Raw genomic sequence first — 15,929 nt, 5'->3', positions numbered from 1 at the left:
CAGGGTAACTATTGAAATATATGAATTTAGTGCCAATTGTATTGCTTGTAAGGTGACTGTTACTGTATATTGTCTCTGTTCCTGTCTGGTTTATGTTACTTTTAGACTCTCTCTCTCTGCTTAGAGGATCTCTTTCAATATTTCTTGGAGGGCTGGTTTGGTGTTCGCAAATTCTTTTAGTTTTTCTTTGTCCTGAAAGACTTTTATCTTTCCTTCTATTTTCAATGACAGCCTAGCTGGATCTAGTATTCTTGGCTGCATAATTTTCTCATTTAGCACTCTGAATATATCATGCCAGTCCTTTCTGGCCTGTCAGGTCTCTGTGGATAGGTCTTCTGCCAATCTAATGTTTCTACTGTTGTAGGTTACAGACCTCTTGTCCTGAGCTACTTTCAGGAGTCTTTTTTTGTCTCTGAGACTTGTAAGTTTTACTATTAGATGATGAGGTGTGGACTTATTTTTATTAATTTTGAGGGGAATTCTCTATGCCTCCTGGATTTTGATGCCTGTTTCCTTCCCCAAATTAAGGAAGTTCTTCTTAATATACCTTCTGTCCCTCTCTTTCTTTCTTCTTCTTCTGGGATTCCCAATTATTCTAATATTGTTTTGTCTTATTGTATCACTCATCTCTCAAATTCTCACCTTGTGATCCAGTAGTTGTTTATCTCTCTTTTTCTCAGCTTCTTTATTCTCCATCATTTGCTCTTCTATATTAGTAATTCTCTCTTCTGCCTCATTAATCCTAGCAGTAAGAACCTACATTTTTTATTGCACCTCATTAATAGTCTTTTTTATTTTGACTTGGTTAGATTTTAGTTCTTTTATTTCTCCAGAAAGGGATTCTCTAGTACCTTCTCCACTTTTTTCAAGCCTAGCTAGTATCTTTATAGTCGCCATTGTGAACTCTAGTTCTGACATCTTACTAATGTCCTTATTGATTAGGACCCTAGCAGTTGGTACTGCCTCTTGTTCTTTTTTTTTTTTTTTTGAGATGAATTTTTCCATTTTATCATTTTTTCCAGAGAAGAAGATGAATGAGAGAAGAAAATCCTAAAAGGGTAACAATGATGTCAGAAAAATATACACTAAACAAATGAGAAGAGATCTTCCAGAAAGTGGTTGCTTTTCTGTTCATAGAATTGCTGCTATTCTTTTCTTCAATCTCCTCTTGAGTTCGTAGGTGCTCAGAATGGTTTGATAACTACCTAGCTGAATTCCTAGGACCAGACAAAATTTACATCTCCTACACCTCTGCCATCTTGCTTCCCCCCCATGTATTTATTTATTTATTTAATTTTATTTTATATAAACATATAATATATTTTTATCCCCAGGGGTACAGGTCTGTGAATCGCCAGGTTTACACACTTCACAGCACTCACCATAGCACATACCCTCCCCAATGTCCATAATCCCACCCCCCCTCTCCCAACCCCCTCCCCCATCCATATATTTATTTTTAAAACACCAATCAACATATATATTCCCTTCTCATATGTTACTGATTTTACTATACCTATTTTATTCATAGAATGTAAATTAAGCCACTTTTTATGCAGGATTAATATTTCCAGTTTGAAATTCACCACAATTTTTTGATATCCATCTTTCTGGTTGTGAGATCATCAATCTAGTTTAATGTTAACTAGTCTTTTCATAAATTTGCCTTCTATGACAAAGGAATGAAATGAAATTCATTCATCAGTTTTTTACTTAATAATATATCTGGCAAAATTAAATAGAAGGAAACTGGATTGAAACTAATGACTTACAATGCAAGTGTACCCATGACCTTACCCTTGCAACACAAACAATTTTGAGAGACCGTTAAAAATAACGAAGCAGCAAGTAAAACTCCAGCTGATCAAAGATAGTTAAGCATAAGGAAATGTAGTTTCTAATAGTCATTACAAACTTACCAATTTAAAACATAATGCTGATTGCCATTTCTTCATAGAGAAGTACTAGAAAACTTCTAAATTAATTTAAGAGACTCTATTTCATTACTTAATGTGGTTTAGGCAACTAGGATTCACTCATTCATTGAATTAAGTTCACTTAACAAATATTTAGTGAGTACTTGCTATGGGTCAGACATTGTGCTGGGTGCTGGATATATAGTGGCAAGGGAAAAAAAGCACAACCACTACCCTCACAGAACCGTTATTGCTCTTATGGAGGTTAAAGACTATTAAGGAAGACAGACATTAATAAAATGCTGACAAGAAAATGAAAAATTACAACTTTTGAAAGAGTTATCAAGGAAAGGTACCTGTTGTACTGTGGGAGTATGCAACAAAGGGAATTAATTTGGTTAGAGAGTCAGGGAGAAGGCTTTTCTGAGGAAAAGACTGAATTGGGCATTCGAAGAAATAGTAATTTATTAGGCAGAGTGTTGTGGAGGAAGGGAGTTGTAGAAGAAAGTATTTCAGTCAGAAATAATATCAAGATAAAGACCTAGGGGCCAGATTAGGACAGTGTAGCAGAAACAGTGAAAGCAAGAGGAAAGTGGGAGATGAAATGGGCAGACCATGTAGGGCCTTAAAAGTTATGCCACTTGTCTTTCTCCTAAAAGCAATTGGAAGTTCTTTATAATGTAGTGGGGATGGGACGGAATGGTCTGGTAACCTGATTATATCTGTATTTGGAAAATGTCTCGCTGAAGTGTGGAAAAGAGATTTAATGAGAATAATAGTGTAGGTAGAGAGTCAGTTATTACTTGTACTGCAGTAATCTATGTGAGGGATAATGATAAATAAGATGGTAACAGTGGTAACTGAAAGTAAAGGATAGATTTGAGTGATTTATGAGGTTAAATAGAACTTGGTGATGGTTCAAATTTGGGGGAAGTGGTGAATGAGAGAGGAAGATAATCAAGCATGTCTTCAATTTTTAGAGAGGGGAAAAAACCCTCTTCCTTGCCCTCACATTCTCCTCCAGTTACTTCCCCATTTGTCAACTCGCCTTCACCAAAAACAAAATAATACAAAACAAAACAGAAAACACCACTTTCCTTAAAGGGAGGTCTATATTGATTCAATTCTCTCACCTCCTGTGTTTTATTCAAATGTGAGCTTCTGAACTCATCACTCCACCAAAACTGTTAGAGGTCGTCAATAACTTCCATGTTGCCAAATCCAAAAATTATTTCTCCATCATCTTTCTCAACTTCTTAAGCACTTTCAATATCATCATCTCCTCCTTCTTGAAACATTTTCTAATTTTTTCCCTTCTTTTTATTTTTTTAAATTTTAAATTCCAGTATAGTTAACATACAATGTGTATCTTAGTTTCAGGTGTAAATATAGTGATACAACAATTCTATACATTGCCCAGTGCTCATCATGACAAGTGCACTCCTTAATCCCCTTCACCTGTTTCACCCATCCTCCCCTTCACCTCCCTTCTGATAACCATTAGTTTGTTCTCTATAGTTAAGAGTCTGCTTCTTGGCCCCCCCCCCTTTTGCTTTGCTCTTGGTTTTGTTCCTTAAATTCCACATAAGAGTGAAATCATATTTGTCTTTCTCAGACTGACTTATTTTGCTTAACATTATACTCTCTAGCTTCACTTTGCACTGCAAATGGAAAGATTTTTTTTTTATGGTTGAATAATACTCCATTGTCTATTATACCACACCTTCTTTATCTATTCATCATTCAATGGACACTTATATTGCTTCCATAGTTTGACTTCTACAAATAATGTTGCAATAAACAGAGGGGTTCATGTGTCTTCTGAATTCATGTTTTTGAATTATTTCTGGGTAAATACCCAGTAGTGCAAACACTGGATCATAGGGTAGCTCTATTTATAATTTCTTGAGGAACCTCCATACTGTCTTCCAAAGTGGCTGCACCAATTTGCATTCCCACCAACAGTGCAAGAGGGTTTCTTTTTCTGCACATGCTCTCCAACACTTGTTTCTTGTGTTTTTGATTTTAGGCATCCTGACAGGTGAGAGGTAATATCTCACTGTGGTTTTGATTTGCATTTCCCTGATGATCAGTGGTGTTGAGCATCTTTTCATGTGTCTGTGGGACATCTGGATGTCTTCTTTGAAGAAATGTCTGTGTCTTCTGCTCATTTTTAAATTGGACTATTAGTTTTCTGGATGTTGAATTGTATAAATTCTTTATATATTTTGGATACTAACCCCTTATCAGATGTCATTTGCAAATATCTTCTCCCATTCCATAGGTTGCCATTTAGTTTTGTTCATTATTTCCTTTGCTGTGCAGAAGCCTTTTATTTTGATGTAGTCCCAATAGCTTATTTTTTCTTTTATTCCCCTTGCCTCAGAAGACATATCTAGAAAAATGTTGCTAGAGCCAATGTCAGAGAAATTAATGCCTGTGCTCTCTTCAAGTGGTCCAGTTTCATTCTTTTGCATGTGGCTGTCCAGTTTTCCCAACATCATTTGTGGAAGAGATGGTCTTTTTCCCATTGGATATTCTTTCCTGCTTTTTCGAAGATTAAAAGGCCACAAAATTTGGGACTTATTTCTGTGTTTTCTAATCTGTTCCATTAATCATGTGTCAATTTTTGTGCCAGTAACATACTGTTTTGATTACTATGGCTTTGTAACATAATTTGAAGTTGGAATTGTGATACCACCAGCTTTTTCTTTTTCAAAATTGCTTTGGTTATTCAGGGTCTTTTGTGGTTCCATACAAATTTTGTGATTTTTTTTTTTGTTCTAGTTCTATGAAGAAATGTTGTTGGTGTTTTGGTAGGAATTGCATTAAATCTGTAAATTGCTTTGAGTCATATGGACATTTTAACAATTGTTCTAAGCAATTAGCATGGAATGTCTTTCCATTTCTGTCTCTAATTTCTTCCATCAATGTTTTATAGCTTTCAGAGTATAGGTCTTTCACCTCTTTGTTTATTCCTAGGTATTCTGTTGTTTTTGGTGTGGTTGTAAATGGGATTATTTTCTTAATTTCTCTTTCGGTTGATTCATTACTAATGTATACAAATGCAACAAATTTTTGCATATTGATTTTGTATCCTGTGACTTCACTAAATTCATTTATCAGTTCTAGTAGTTTTTTGGTTGAGTCTTTAGAGTTTTCTATATATAGTATTATCTGCAAATAATGAGAGTTTTACTTCTTCCTTACCAATTTAGATGTCTTTATTTCTTTTTGTTGTCTGATTGCTTTGGCTAGGACTTCTAGTACTATGTTTAATAAAAATGGCAAGAGTGGACATCCTTGTGTTGTTCCTGACCTTAGGGGGAAACCTCTGTTTTTCCCTATTGAGAATGATAACAGCTATGGGTTTTTCATATATGGACTTTATTATGTTGAGGTATGTTCCCTCTAAACCTACTTTTTAAAAGATTATTATCACGAACCAGTGTTGTACTTTGTCGAATGCATTTTCTGCATCTATTGAGATGATCACTGTTTTTATCCTTTCTTTTATTGATGAGATGTTATCACATTGATTATTTTGTGAATATAGAACCACCCTTTCATCCCAGTGGATTTTATTTGCTAGTATTTTGTTGAGATTTTTGCATTTATATTCATCAGAGATATTGGCCTATAGTTCTCTTTTGTGGTATATTTAGTTGGTTTTGGTATCAGGATAATGCTGCCCTCACAGAATGAATTTGGAAGTTTTCCTTCTTCTATTTTTTAGAATAGTTTGAGTAGAACAGGCATTAACTTTTCCTTAAATGTTTGGTAGCATTCAGCTGTGAAGCCATCTGCCCCTGGACTATTGTTTGTTGGGTGTTTTTTGATTACAGATTCAATTGCCTTGCTGGTAAAAGATCTGTTCAAATTTTGTTTCCTCCTGCTTCAGTTTTGGTAGGTTATATTTCTCTGAATTTATCCATTTCTTCTAGGTTGTCTAATTTATTTGGCATATAGTTTTTAATAATATTCTTACAATTATTTGTATTTCTGGGATGTTAGTTATTTCTCCTCTTTCATTGGTGATTTTGTTTAAAATCCTTCTCCCCACCCCTTTTTCTGGAAGAGTCTGCCTAGAGGTTTATCAATTTGGTTGATATTTTCAAAGAACCAGGTCCTGGTTTCATTGATCTGTTTTTTTTGTTCTTTTTGTTTGTTTGAGTTTCTATATCATTTATTTCTGCTCTAATCTTTATTATTATTCCTTTTCTTCTCCTGGTTTTAGGTTTTGTTTGTTGTTCTTTTTCCAGCTTCTTTAGGTTTGAGGTCTCTCTTGCCTTGTGAGCTAGGTTTGTATTGCTATAAATTTCCCTCTTAGAATTGCTTTTGCTGGGAAGTGGCTGCCTGGCTCAGTCTGTTAAGTATCTAACCCTTAGTCTGGCTCAGGTCATGATTTTAGGGTTGTGAGATTGAGCCCTGTGTCAGGTTTTGTGCTGGGAGTGGAGCCTACTTAAGATTCTCTCTCTCCCTCTGCCCCTCCTTTCTCTCTCTCTCTTCCTCTCTTTCCCACTCTAAAAAATAAAAATAAAAGATATATTTAAAAAATAACTGCTTTTCTCTATGACCCGGCAATTGCGCTACTGGGTATTTACCCCAAAGATACAGATGTAGTGAAAAGAAGGGCCATATGCACCCCAATGTTCATAGTAGCAAAGTCCACAATAGCCAAACTGGGGAAAGAGCCAAGATGCCCTTCAACAGATGAATGAATAAAGAATCCATGGTCCATATATTCAATGGAATATTACTCAGCCATCAGAAAGGATGAATACCCAATTTTTGTATCAACATTGATGGGACTGGAGGAGATTATGCTGAGTGAAATAAGTCAAGCAGAAAAAGTCAATTATATGGTTTTACTTATTTGTGGAACATAAGGAATAACATGGAGGACATTAGGAGAAGGAAAAGAAAAGTGAAGAGAGGGAAATTAGAGGGGGAGATGAATCATGAGAGACTGTGGACTCCAAGAAACAAACTGAGGGTTTTAAGGGGAAGAACTGGGGAATGGGTGAGCCTGGTGGTCGGTATTTAGGGCATGTATTGCATGGAGCACTGGGTGTTATACATAATCAATGAATCTTGGAACACTACCACAAAAACTAATGATGTACTGTATGGTAACTAACAACACAATAAAAAAAAAAGAAAAAAATTGCTTTTGTTACATCCCAAAGATTTGGACAATTTGTGTGTTGTTGTTGTTTTTTTAAGGTTTTATTTATTTATTTGGGAGAGAGAGAGAGAGAAAGTGAAAGAGCAAGCACAAGCAGAGAGGAGGGGCAGAGGGAGAGAGGGAGGGAGCAGGGAGCCTCACCCATGCCCTGAGCTGAAGGCAGGCACTTAACCAACTGATCCACCCAGATGCCCCTGGACTATTCTGTTTTCATTTTCATTTGTTTCTATGTACTTTTTTATTTCTTCTTTCATTTCATGGTTGACCCATTCATTGTTTAGTATTTATTACTTAATCTCCATGTATTTGTGGATCTTCCCAAAATCTTCCCAGATATTTTGTGATTGATTTCTAATTCCATAGCATTATGGTCAGAAAATATGCATGGTATAACTTTGCTCTTATTGAATTTGTTGAGGCTTGTTTCAGGTCTTAACATGTGATCTATTCTGGAGAATGCTCCATCTGTGCTTGAAAAGAATGTGTATTCTGCTGCTTTTGGATGGAATGTTTTGAATATATCCATTAAATCCATCTGGTCCAGTGTATCATTCAAAGTTAGTTTCATCATTGATTTTCTATTTGAATGATCTGTTCATTGATGTAAATGGAAGCTAAAGTCCCCTACTATTGGTGTATTCCTATTGAATATTTCCTTTATGTTTGTTATTAACTGTTTTGTGTATTTGGGTACTCCCATGTTGGGTGCATAAAAAATATTTACAATTGCTATATATTCTTGTTGGGTTCTGTTTATTATTATATAGTGTCCTTCTTTGCCTCTTTTTACAGACTTTATTTTAGAGTCTGTTTGTCCAACGTAAGTATTGCTACTCTGGCTTTCTTTTGACATCCACTTGCATGATGAATGTTTCTCCATCTCCACACTTCAAATCTACAGGTGTCTTTAGGCCTGTAATAAATCTCTTGTAGGAAGCCTATAATTGGGTCTTGTTTTTTTTATAAACTCTTTCACCCTATATCTTTTGATTGGAGCAGTTAGTCCCTTTGCATTCAAAGTAACTATTGATAAGTATTTATTGTCATTTTGTTACTTTTTTGTGGTTGTTTTTGTAATTTTTTTCTGATTCTTTTCTTTCTCTCTTTCATGGTTTGCTGGGGGGCAGTTAGTGATATCTTTGGGTTCCATACTTTTTTTTTTTGCATATCTACTACTGTTTTTTGATTTGTAGTTACCATTAGGTTTATACATAACATCTTTTGCATAAAGCAGTCTATGTTAAGCTGATGGTCGCTTGTTTTTAAATTCATTTTTTACTTCTCCTCCTTCTACATTTCAGATATTTGGCGTGTTTTGTTACATCTTTTTATTTCGTGATTCTCACTTTTCTTATTCTTACTTATGGTTTTTGTTTTCCACTCAGATTCCCCCTTAACATTTCTTGTAGGGCTGGTTTAGTGGCCATGAGTTCTTTTAACTTTTGTTTGGGAAACTCTTTATCTCTCTTTCTATTCTGAATGATAGCCTTGCTGGGTAAAGCATTCTTGGCTGCAGAATTTTCCCTTTCAGCACTTTGAATACATTATGCTATCCTCTTTCAACTTACAAAGTTTCTGCTAAATAATCAGCTGATAACTTTTTGGGGTTTCCTTTGTATGTAGCTGTCTTCTTTTCTCTTGCTACCTTTAAAATTCTCTATCACTATTTTTTGCCTTTTTAATTACTAAGTGTCTTGGTGTGGATCTTCTTGCTTCTTGAGTTGAATTTGTTGTGGGATCTCTGTGCTAGCAGAAAGGCTTGGGGCAACTTTTGATGTTAGCAAAATTTGCACTGAACCCCTAGTCCCAGGCCAGACCTCCCACAGCCAAGTGGCTATTGGGGGTACAGGGACTGAGGATGGTGGTGGTGGCCACCCGGGGCACTTGGTGGCTGGGCATGGCATATGCAGTGTTAGTAAACTTTGCATTGACCCACTAGTTTGAAGCTGGATCCCCCAAAGTGTGATGGCCATGGGCGCATAGCATGTAGAGGCATGGGTGGGTGCAACATGCACAGTGTTAACAAAAATTACACTGAGCTGGAGCTGAGATCAGCAAGCTTGGAGTTGGCAAGTGCTCAGGAGAACTTGTTGGCAGGGCTCAGTACCAACAGGTTAAGTAGCAAGTGCCTGTGCAGCACCACCTCCTACAGGTGACTCTGTGTTTATGTGAGGGGGCAGGAGAAGAAAATGGCAACTGCCAGCTCCTTCATTCCCAGAGAAATCCCCCAACACTCTCTGAAATTGGTATAAACAGATTTCCCTCCGATCTGCAAGCTGTCACTTCTATGTTGTCTTTCCTTGGGCCCTTGTCTCTTTAAGGGTGGGGACTCTTTATGGGCTATCACTAGCCCTCTGACTTTTAAAACTCTGGGCTCCAAGTCCTGCTGGTTATACAAACTCACAGAATTCAGCCCCTTTGGTTTTCAAGGCCAGACGTTATGGGGATTCATTTCCTCTGTGTTGGCTTCCTGGTGTTTTTCCCTCTCCAAGTCTGCAGCTCTCTCCCTCCTGTGGGTAGCTCCTGACCACAGTGTCTGCTCTTCCTAAACTCTCTCATGCAGCTTTTTCTCTACATTTAGTTGTAGAGTTTGTTCTGCCAGTCTTAGGATCACTCTCAGTTTATTGACTTGGATGTGAATGATATCCAGTTGTAAACATGGGACAGGGTGAGCCTAGGGCCCTCCTCCTCTGCCATCTTCCCAGCACCACTGAAACATTTTCTAATTTTGATTTCCTTAACAGCGTACCCTTCTGTTCTTCCTTTTCAGATGATTCTTCCTATTCTTTTGCTAGATTTCTAAATGTTGGTGGGCTGAAGGGCGTAGTCCTAGGTTTTTTCTTCCAAAAATCACTCCCTGGTTAGTCTCACCCAGTTCTAATGACCTTAGATATCCTCTATACATTGATACCCTAAATCTTCAGGCTTGAATTCTCTTCTGAACTTCCTACATGTATATCTGAGTATTTGACATTTCTAATGGATATCCAAAACACTTTCCAAAATGTAACTCCTAGTTTATCACTATTCCTTCAACTTGCTCCCCTCTCTAATCATATTCCCATCTCAGTAATTGACATGATCAACTACTCGATTGCTCATGGTAAAAAGGTAGGTGTTGGCATTAACTCTCCATTTCATTTATCTTTCCTTACCTCATTCAATCCACCAAACAAGCCCTCTTAACTTTACCTGCAAAACACACCTCAAATCCAACCTCTTCTTTTCATCTCTTTTAGTCCAAGACACTATCATCTCTGACCTAGATTATGCAATAGCCTCCTGACCTGCTCTGCTTTCACTCTTGCTCAATTAAATACAGGCTTCACAGAGAAGTAAGAAAACCCTTTTAAAAATATGAATTAGAACTCTCAAATATTACTGGTAGAAGTATATACTCACTTTGGAAGACTGTTAAGCAATTTGCTAACAAAGTGAATATGATCCAGCAATTCTACTCTTAGGTATTACCCAAGAGAAGTGAAAGCACATGTACAAAAAGATTGTACAAGAACGTTCATAACAGCCTTACTCCTAAGAACTAAAAACTGGAAATGATCCAATTGTCCATTAACAGGGACATTATACAGTGAGGTGCATTTATACAATTAATAAAAATCATCAATAAAAAGAATGAAATACAGATAAATACAAAGATATGAATGAATCTCAAAAATATTATGTTAAGGCAAAAATGCGAACATAAAGTCCATATGATCCCATTTACACATAACTCAAGACTAGGCAAAATTAACCTCTGGTAATAAAAATCAGAATAATGACTGTCTCTGAGTGGGAGGTGGGGAGTGACAACTGGAAAGGAGCATGAGGGAACTTTCCAAGGTGATGGAAAGTTGTATATCTTGATCGGGGTTGTGATGATATGGGAATATATATGCTGAAATTCATCATCATACATTTAAAATCTATGTACTATATTGTATGTGAATTATATCTCAAATTTTAAAAAGTGTTATAAAAGTGTAACATAGGTTACACTATATCTATATCTATCTTATCTATAGGTGACATTATAGTGTCATATAGATATAGGTTACACTATATCTATATCTTATCTATAGGTGACATTATAGTGTCCTTAAAAGGGAGATAACATTACTGCTACCTCATGGGCTGGTTATGAATTCTAAATGAGATCACATATAAAGCATTTAGAACAGTGGCCACTAGGTAGTAAGTCCCCAGTGTTAGCCATTATTATACTAATAAAGTCATTCTCCTGCTTAAAACCTTACAATGGCATAAATAACAAAATCCAAACTCCATATTCTAGTCCACAACATGCTATGTGATCTAACCCCCATCTACATCTTTAATTTCATCATTATTTCCCTCACTCACTACAGTCTATACACTAGCCTTTTTTCCCTTTCCTGAACAATACCAAGGACATTTCCACGTGGGGTCTTTGTATTTGCTATCCCTTCAGCTTACAGAGCTCTTTAACAAAGTCTTCATATGGTTGGTTCCTTCTTTTAACTCCAATCTCAGATTAAATACTGCTCACTTAAAGAGACATTCCCTGGCCACTTTATTTTTCATTATCTGTCTCCTCCCAGTGGCACTGCTAGTCTATGAAACAGAAACCCTGTCTGACTTATTCACAGTTATATCCATAGTACCAAGAACAATGGCAGACACTAATAAATATTTGTTAAAAGAATGAGTAAGTGAATTTCCAGTTTTCTGACTTATGCAAATGAATAGATAGTATGTATTCATTGGTTAAGATAGGGAATCCTGGAAGAGTATGTGCAAGAACGTGTTACAATTTACATTTTTAAACATCAAACAAAGCAACTCAACAAAATAATCAAAACCACCAAATTTTAGGGTTTTCTGTCTCTGGCAAAAGACTACATTTAGATTATACCAGAGGATTCTGTCAGCTCTTCTCTTAAATATCTAAAAAAAAAAAGAGAGAGTCTTTTTGTCCCAGTAATGTTTTTAACCTCTAAATTAGAAATAAAAAACTATGGGGCACCTGGGTGGCTCAGTGGGTTAAAGCCTCTGCCTTAGGCTCGGGTCATGATCCCAGGGTCCTAGGATTGAGCCCCACATTCGGCTCCCCGCTGAGCAGAGAGCCTGCTTCCTCCTCTCCCTCTCTGCCTGCTTCTCTGCCTACTTGTGATCTCTGTCTGTCAAATAAATAAGTAAAATCTTAAAAAAAAAAAGAAATAAAAAACTAAAAATTTCTAGACATGATTTGAACACATGTCTTCCAGAGAATAAAATATATCTCATTATTTCTTAGAATTTTAATGCATGAAGATTACTATTACAGTACTCAGGCTATTATACTAGTAGGACGTGTTTTTCTGGGCTATTTTAAACATGTAAAGCTTTCCCTTCCCAATCAAAATGTCTATAACCAAACCTCAAATTACAGAATCAGTGCTATTATAGTTATTTAATACCATTTGGAAAAGTCTTTCACTGAATTTTTAAAAGGAAAAAAAGTTAAACATTCTAATAAACCTTACCTTCGTTTGCAAATCAGGAACCACAAAGCTGATGCCAAAGCAAAGAAACCAATTCCCAAAGTAACAGCACCAGCAGCCAGAAAATAAGTTAAGTGGTTAAAAAAACCTACACAAATAAATTATAAAAGATTATTTCATGCATGTATCTTCATTCTCTAGGTAAAATTAAATGACATAATAATTTGAATGATATGATGTACTGTAGTGTTAAAACATTAACCAGGAAGTTCGAAAACCTGAATTCTAGGCTCCTGTGCAATTCTAACAAATTTCAACACAAGGTCTCATGGTTATTAGGGCCCAGGGTGCATATATCTGACCCTGCCTCAATTTGATACCTAGATTTTGTTTGTTTTTGCACAGGTGTCCCCTCCTTTTTTTTTTTTTTTAATCTAGCCTTCTCCTTTCCCAGTCTAGCTGTAAATTTTCAAATTATTTTTCCAGTATCAGTCTTTGCAGTCCTTCAATAAGACAATAAAATCTGTATTATCAATCACTATAAGAAGGTAGATGGAGGGTAATAAAGAACAAATATGAGGAACTTTGTTTTTATCTCTATTTTATCCCAGGAACAATAAAAGATCACGGCCAAAAGCTAAATAAAAGCAATATAAAATAATAGCATATCACAGGTTTAAAATTGGAAAAGCCTATAGGAATTATGTGGTATAACTCCTTCATTTTACAGATGAAAAAATTGAGGTCTAGGTAAGAGAGGGAACTAAACAGATTAGGCAGCAGATTAAAGTCAGTCTTGTTTTTTTCTATTAACTTATCCCTACTACAAATCATCTTAATACTAGTAGATACTGAAAAGAATTAAGAATAAAGAATGCATGAGGTATTTATAGTCAGGTTGGTCAAGTATTCCTTAAGATTGTGAAATGTGAAACCTAACCATAAAGCAAGCTGTAGGAAGCTTTTGTAGAAAGCTGTATAGAACATAAAGGGCCTTAAAACAATTTAGTAGTACAGCTGACCCTTAAACAACATGAGGATTAGGGGTACCAATCTGTGCACACTCATAAATGCAGATATAATTTTTGACTCTGCCAACACCTAACTACTTATGTATATACATATATAAACAACAGCCTACTGTTAACCAGAAGCCTTACCAATAACATAAACAGTTGATTAACACATATTTTGTATGTTCTATGTATTTCATACTATAGTCTTACAATAAATAAACTAGAGAAAAGAAAATGTTATTAAGAAAATTATAAGGAGGAGAAAATACATCAATAGTCTTGTACTATGTTGAAAATCATCTACATATAAGTGGACCTGCACAATTCAAACACATATTGTTCAAGGGTCAACTGCATAGTACCTGGGAAAAAAGAGTTTAAAGGTATAAAACTATAGAGAACAAACTGATGATGACCAGAGGGGAGGATGGTTTAAATAGGTGATGGGAATTAAGGATGCACTTGTGATGAGTGCTGGGTGTTGCATAGAAATGTTGAATTGCTAAATTGTACACCTGAAACTAATATTACACTGTAGTTAACTAACTGGAATTTAAATAAAATGAAACAATATGGGACCGAGGAGGGAGACAAACCATAAGAGACTCTTAATCTCAGGAAATAAACTGAGGGTTGCTGGGGGATAAGGGAGGGGGGGGATAGGGTGGTTGGGTTATGGACATTGGGGAAGGTGTGTGCTATGGTGAGTGCTGTGAATTTTGTAAGACTGATGAACCATAGACCTGTACCCCTAAAGCAAATAATACATTATATGTTAATAAAAAAAATTAAAACTAATGCAATATGTTTATGCGTGAACATATTATAAGTTCCACTAAACATATGACATTATAAAGACTTTGTTGTTCCCATGTTTTTGTTGTTTCCTAAGTAATTTCCAGCTTCCAAGATAATGCCTCTCAAGGAGTTCAGAAAATGTGTACATTTGGGAATTAATGGTACCAAAATGTTATAGAAGGCTATTTATCAAAGTGACACTTATAATACAAAGAAAAAACCTTCTAAGTGCATATAAGGAAGGCAATTAAATAACTTATGATGATGTTACATATGAAAAATACCATATTCTTTATTTAGTGCAGGGTTTCTCAATCAATACTATTGATCTTTTGGATCAGATAATTTGTTGTAGGGATTGTCCTATGCATTGTACGAAAGACATCTCCAGGCAAATGTATTCTGGGGGGCAAAACTGTCCCACTTGAGAATCACTGGCAGAGTGTTATAATGAAATATCATTATATCAGAAATATAATGAAATGCTTTATCATTGATAAAAGCAAGATAGGTAAAATGCATATTTTTTAAATATTAAAAAGACACTGTCATACTCAAATATAAGATAAAAAAGATTTCTAGGGGCCCCTGGCCAGCTCAGTTGGAAGAACATGTGACTCTTGATCTTGGGGTCATGAGTTTGAGCCCCACATAGTGTGTAGAGATTAAATAAATAAAGCTATGGGAAAAAAGATAAAGATTCCTGGGGTGCCTGGGTGGCTCAGTGGGTTAAAGCCTCTGCATTCGGCTCAGGTCGTGGTCCCGGGGTCCTGGGATCAAGCCCCGCATTGGGCTCTCTGCTCAGTGGGGAGCCTGCTTCCCCTCTCTTTCTGCCTGCCTCTCTGCCTACTTGTGATCTCTGTCTGTCAAATGAATAAATAAAATCTTAAAAAAAAAGATAAAGATTTCTATAGACAAAATAAATAAATAAAAGCAACACAGAGTAATAAGTATAGGCTAAAACCACAGGCATAATAAGCACTGAGATCTGGAAGCAAGAATTAGTTAGAAGAAGCAGAGAAAATCTCTGAAACAAGACCTAGACCAAATCATCCTTTGGCACTGTGAATGACTCTACATTAACAAAATCTCTGAGGGAGGGGGTTCCTGAACCACTAACAGAAAACCAAGAAGGAACCTTGGAAAATGAAAAATTCAAAAATTTTAAGATAAATTCTTTTTTGAACACAATTAATGAAATGAAATATAACACTGAGAAACTCATCTAATTACATAAAGGAATGAAAAATATAAGGAAATATAAGACTGGAAGAGATTAAGAGTACATAATATAAAAGTAATAGGGGTCCTAAAAGAAAAAATACAGGAGTAGTAGAGAAGTAATATTCAGGGAATTAACCGAAGAAGGATTTTACTTTAAAAAAATTTTTAATTTATATAGTAATATTCATTTACTTGTGTGTGTGCTGTTCTTTAAGTTTTGACAAATACAAAAATATGTCACAGCACCATAACCAACTTACGTGACACTTCATCACCTTCCAAAATTTCCTCATACTGCCTCTTAGCAGCCAAGCACTGATAGCTA

At 35.8% G+C, this 15,929-nt stretch overlaps 1 protein-coding gene across 1 annotated transcript in view; it reads right to left on the bottom strand.

The window, feature by feature from the left end:
• LOC111143710 (chromosome unknown C1orf185 homolog) overlaps positions 1 to 15,929 on the bottom strand; it is a 49,745-nt gene that overhangs the window by 14,656 nt on the left and 19,160 nt on the right. The window contains 1 exon segment of the mRNA XM_022497535.1: positions 12,609 to 12,714. Coding sequence (XP_022353243.1) covers positions 12,609 to 12,714 — 106 coding nt within the window.

The sequence above is a fragment of the Enhydra lutris genome, unplaced genomic scaffold (assembly GCF_002288905.1).
Source record: "Enhydra lutris kenyoni isolate GAN:26980312 unplaced genomic scaffold, ASM228890v2 scaffoldscaffold9, whole genome shotgun sequence".
Taxonomy (NCBI): Eukaryota; Metazoa; Chordata; class Mammalia; order Carnivora; family Mustelidae; genus Enhydra; species Enhydra lutris.
Note: the sequence above shows the minus strand (reverse complement) of the source record. Positions and strands in the feature narration are given on the sequence as shown.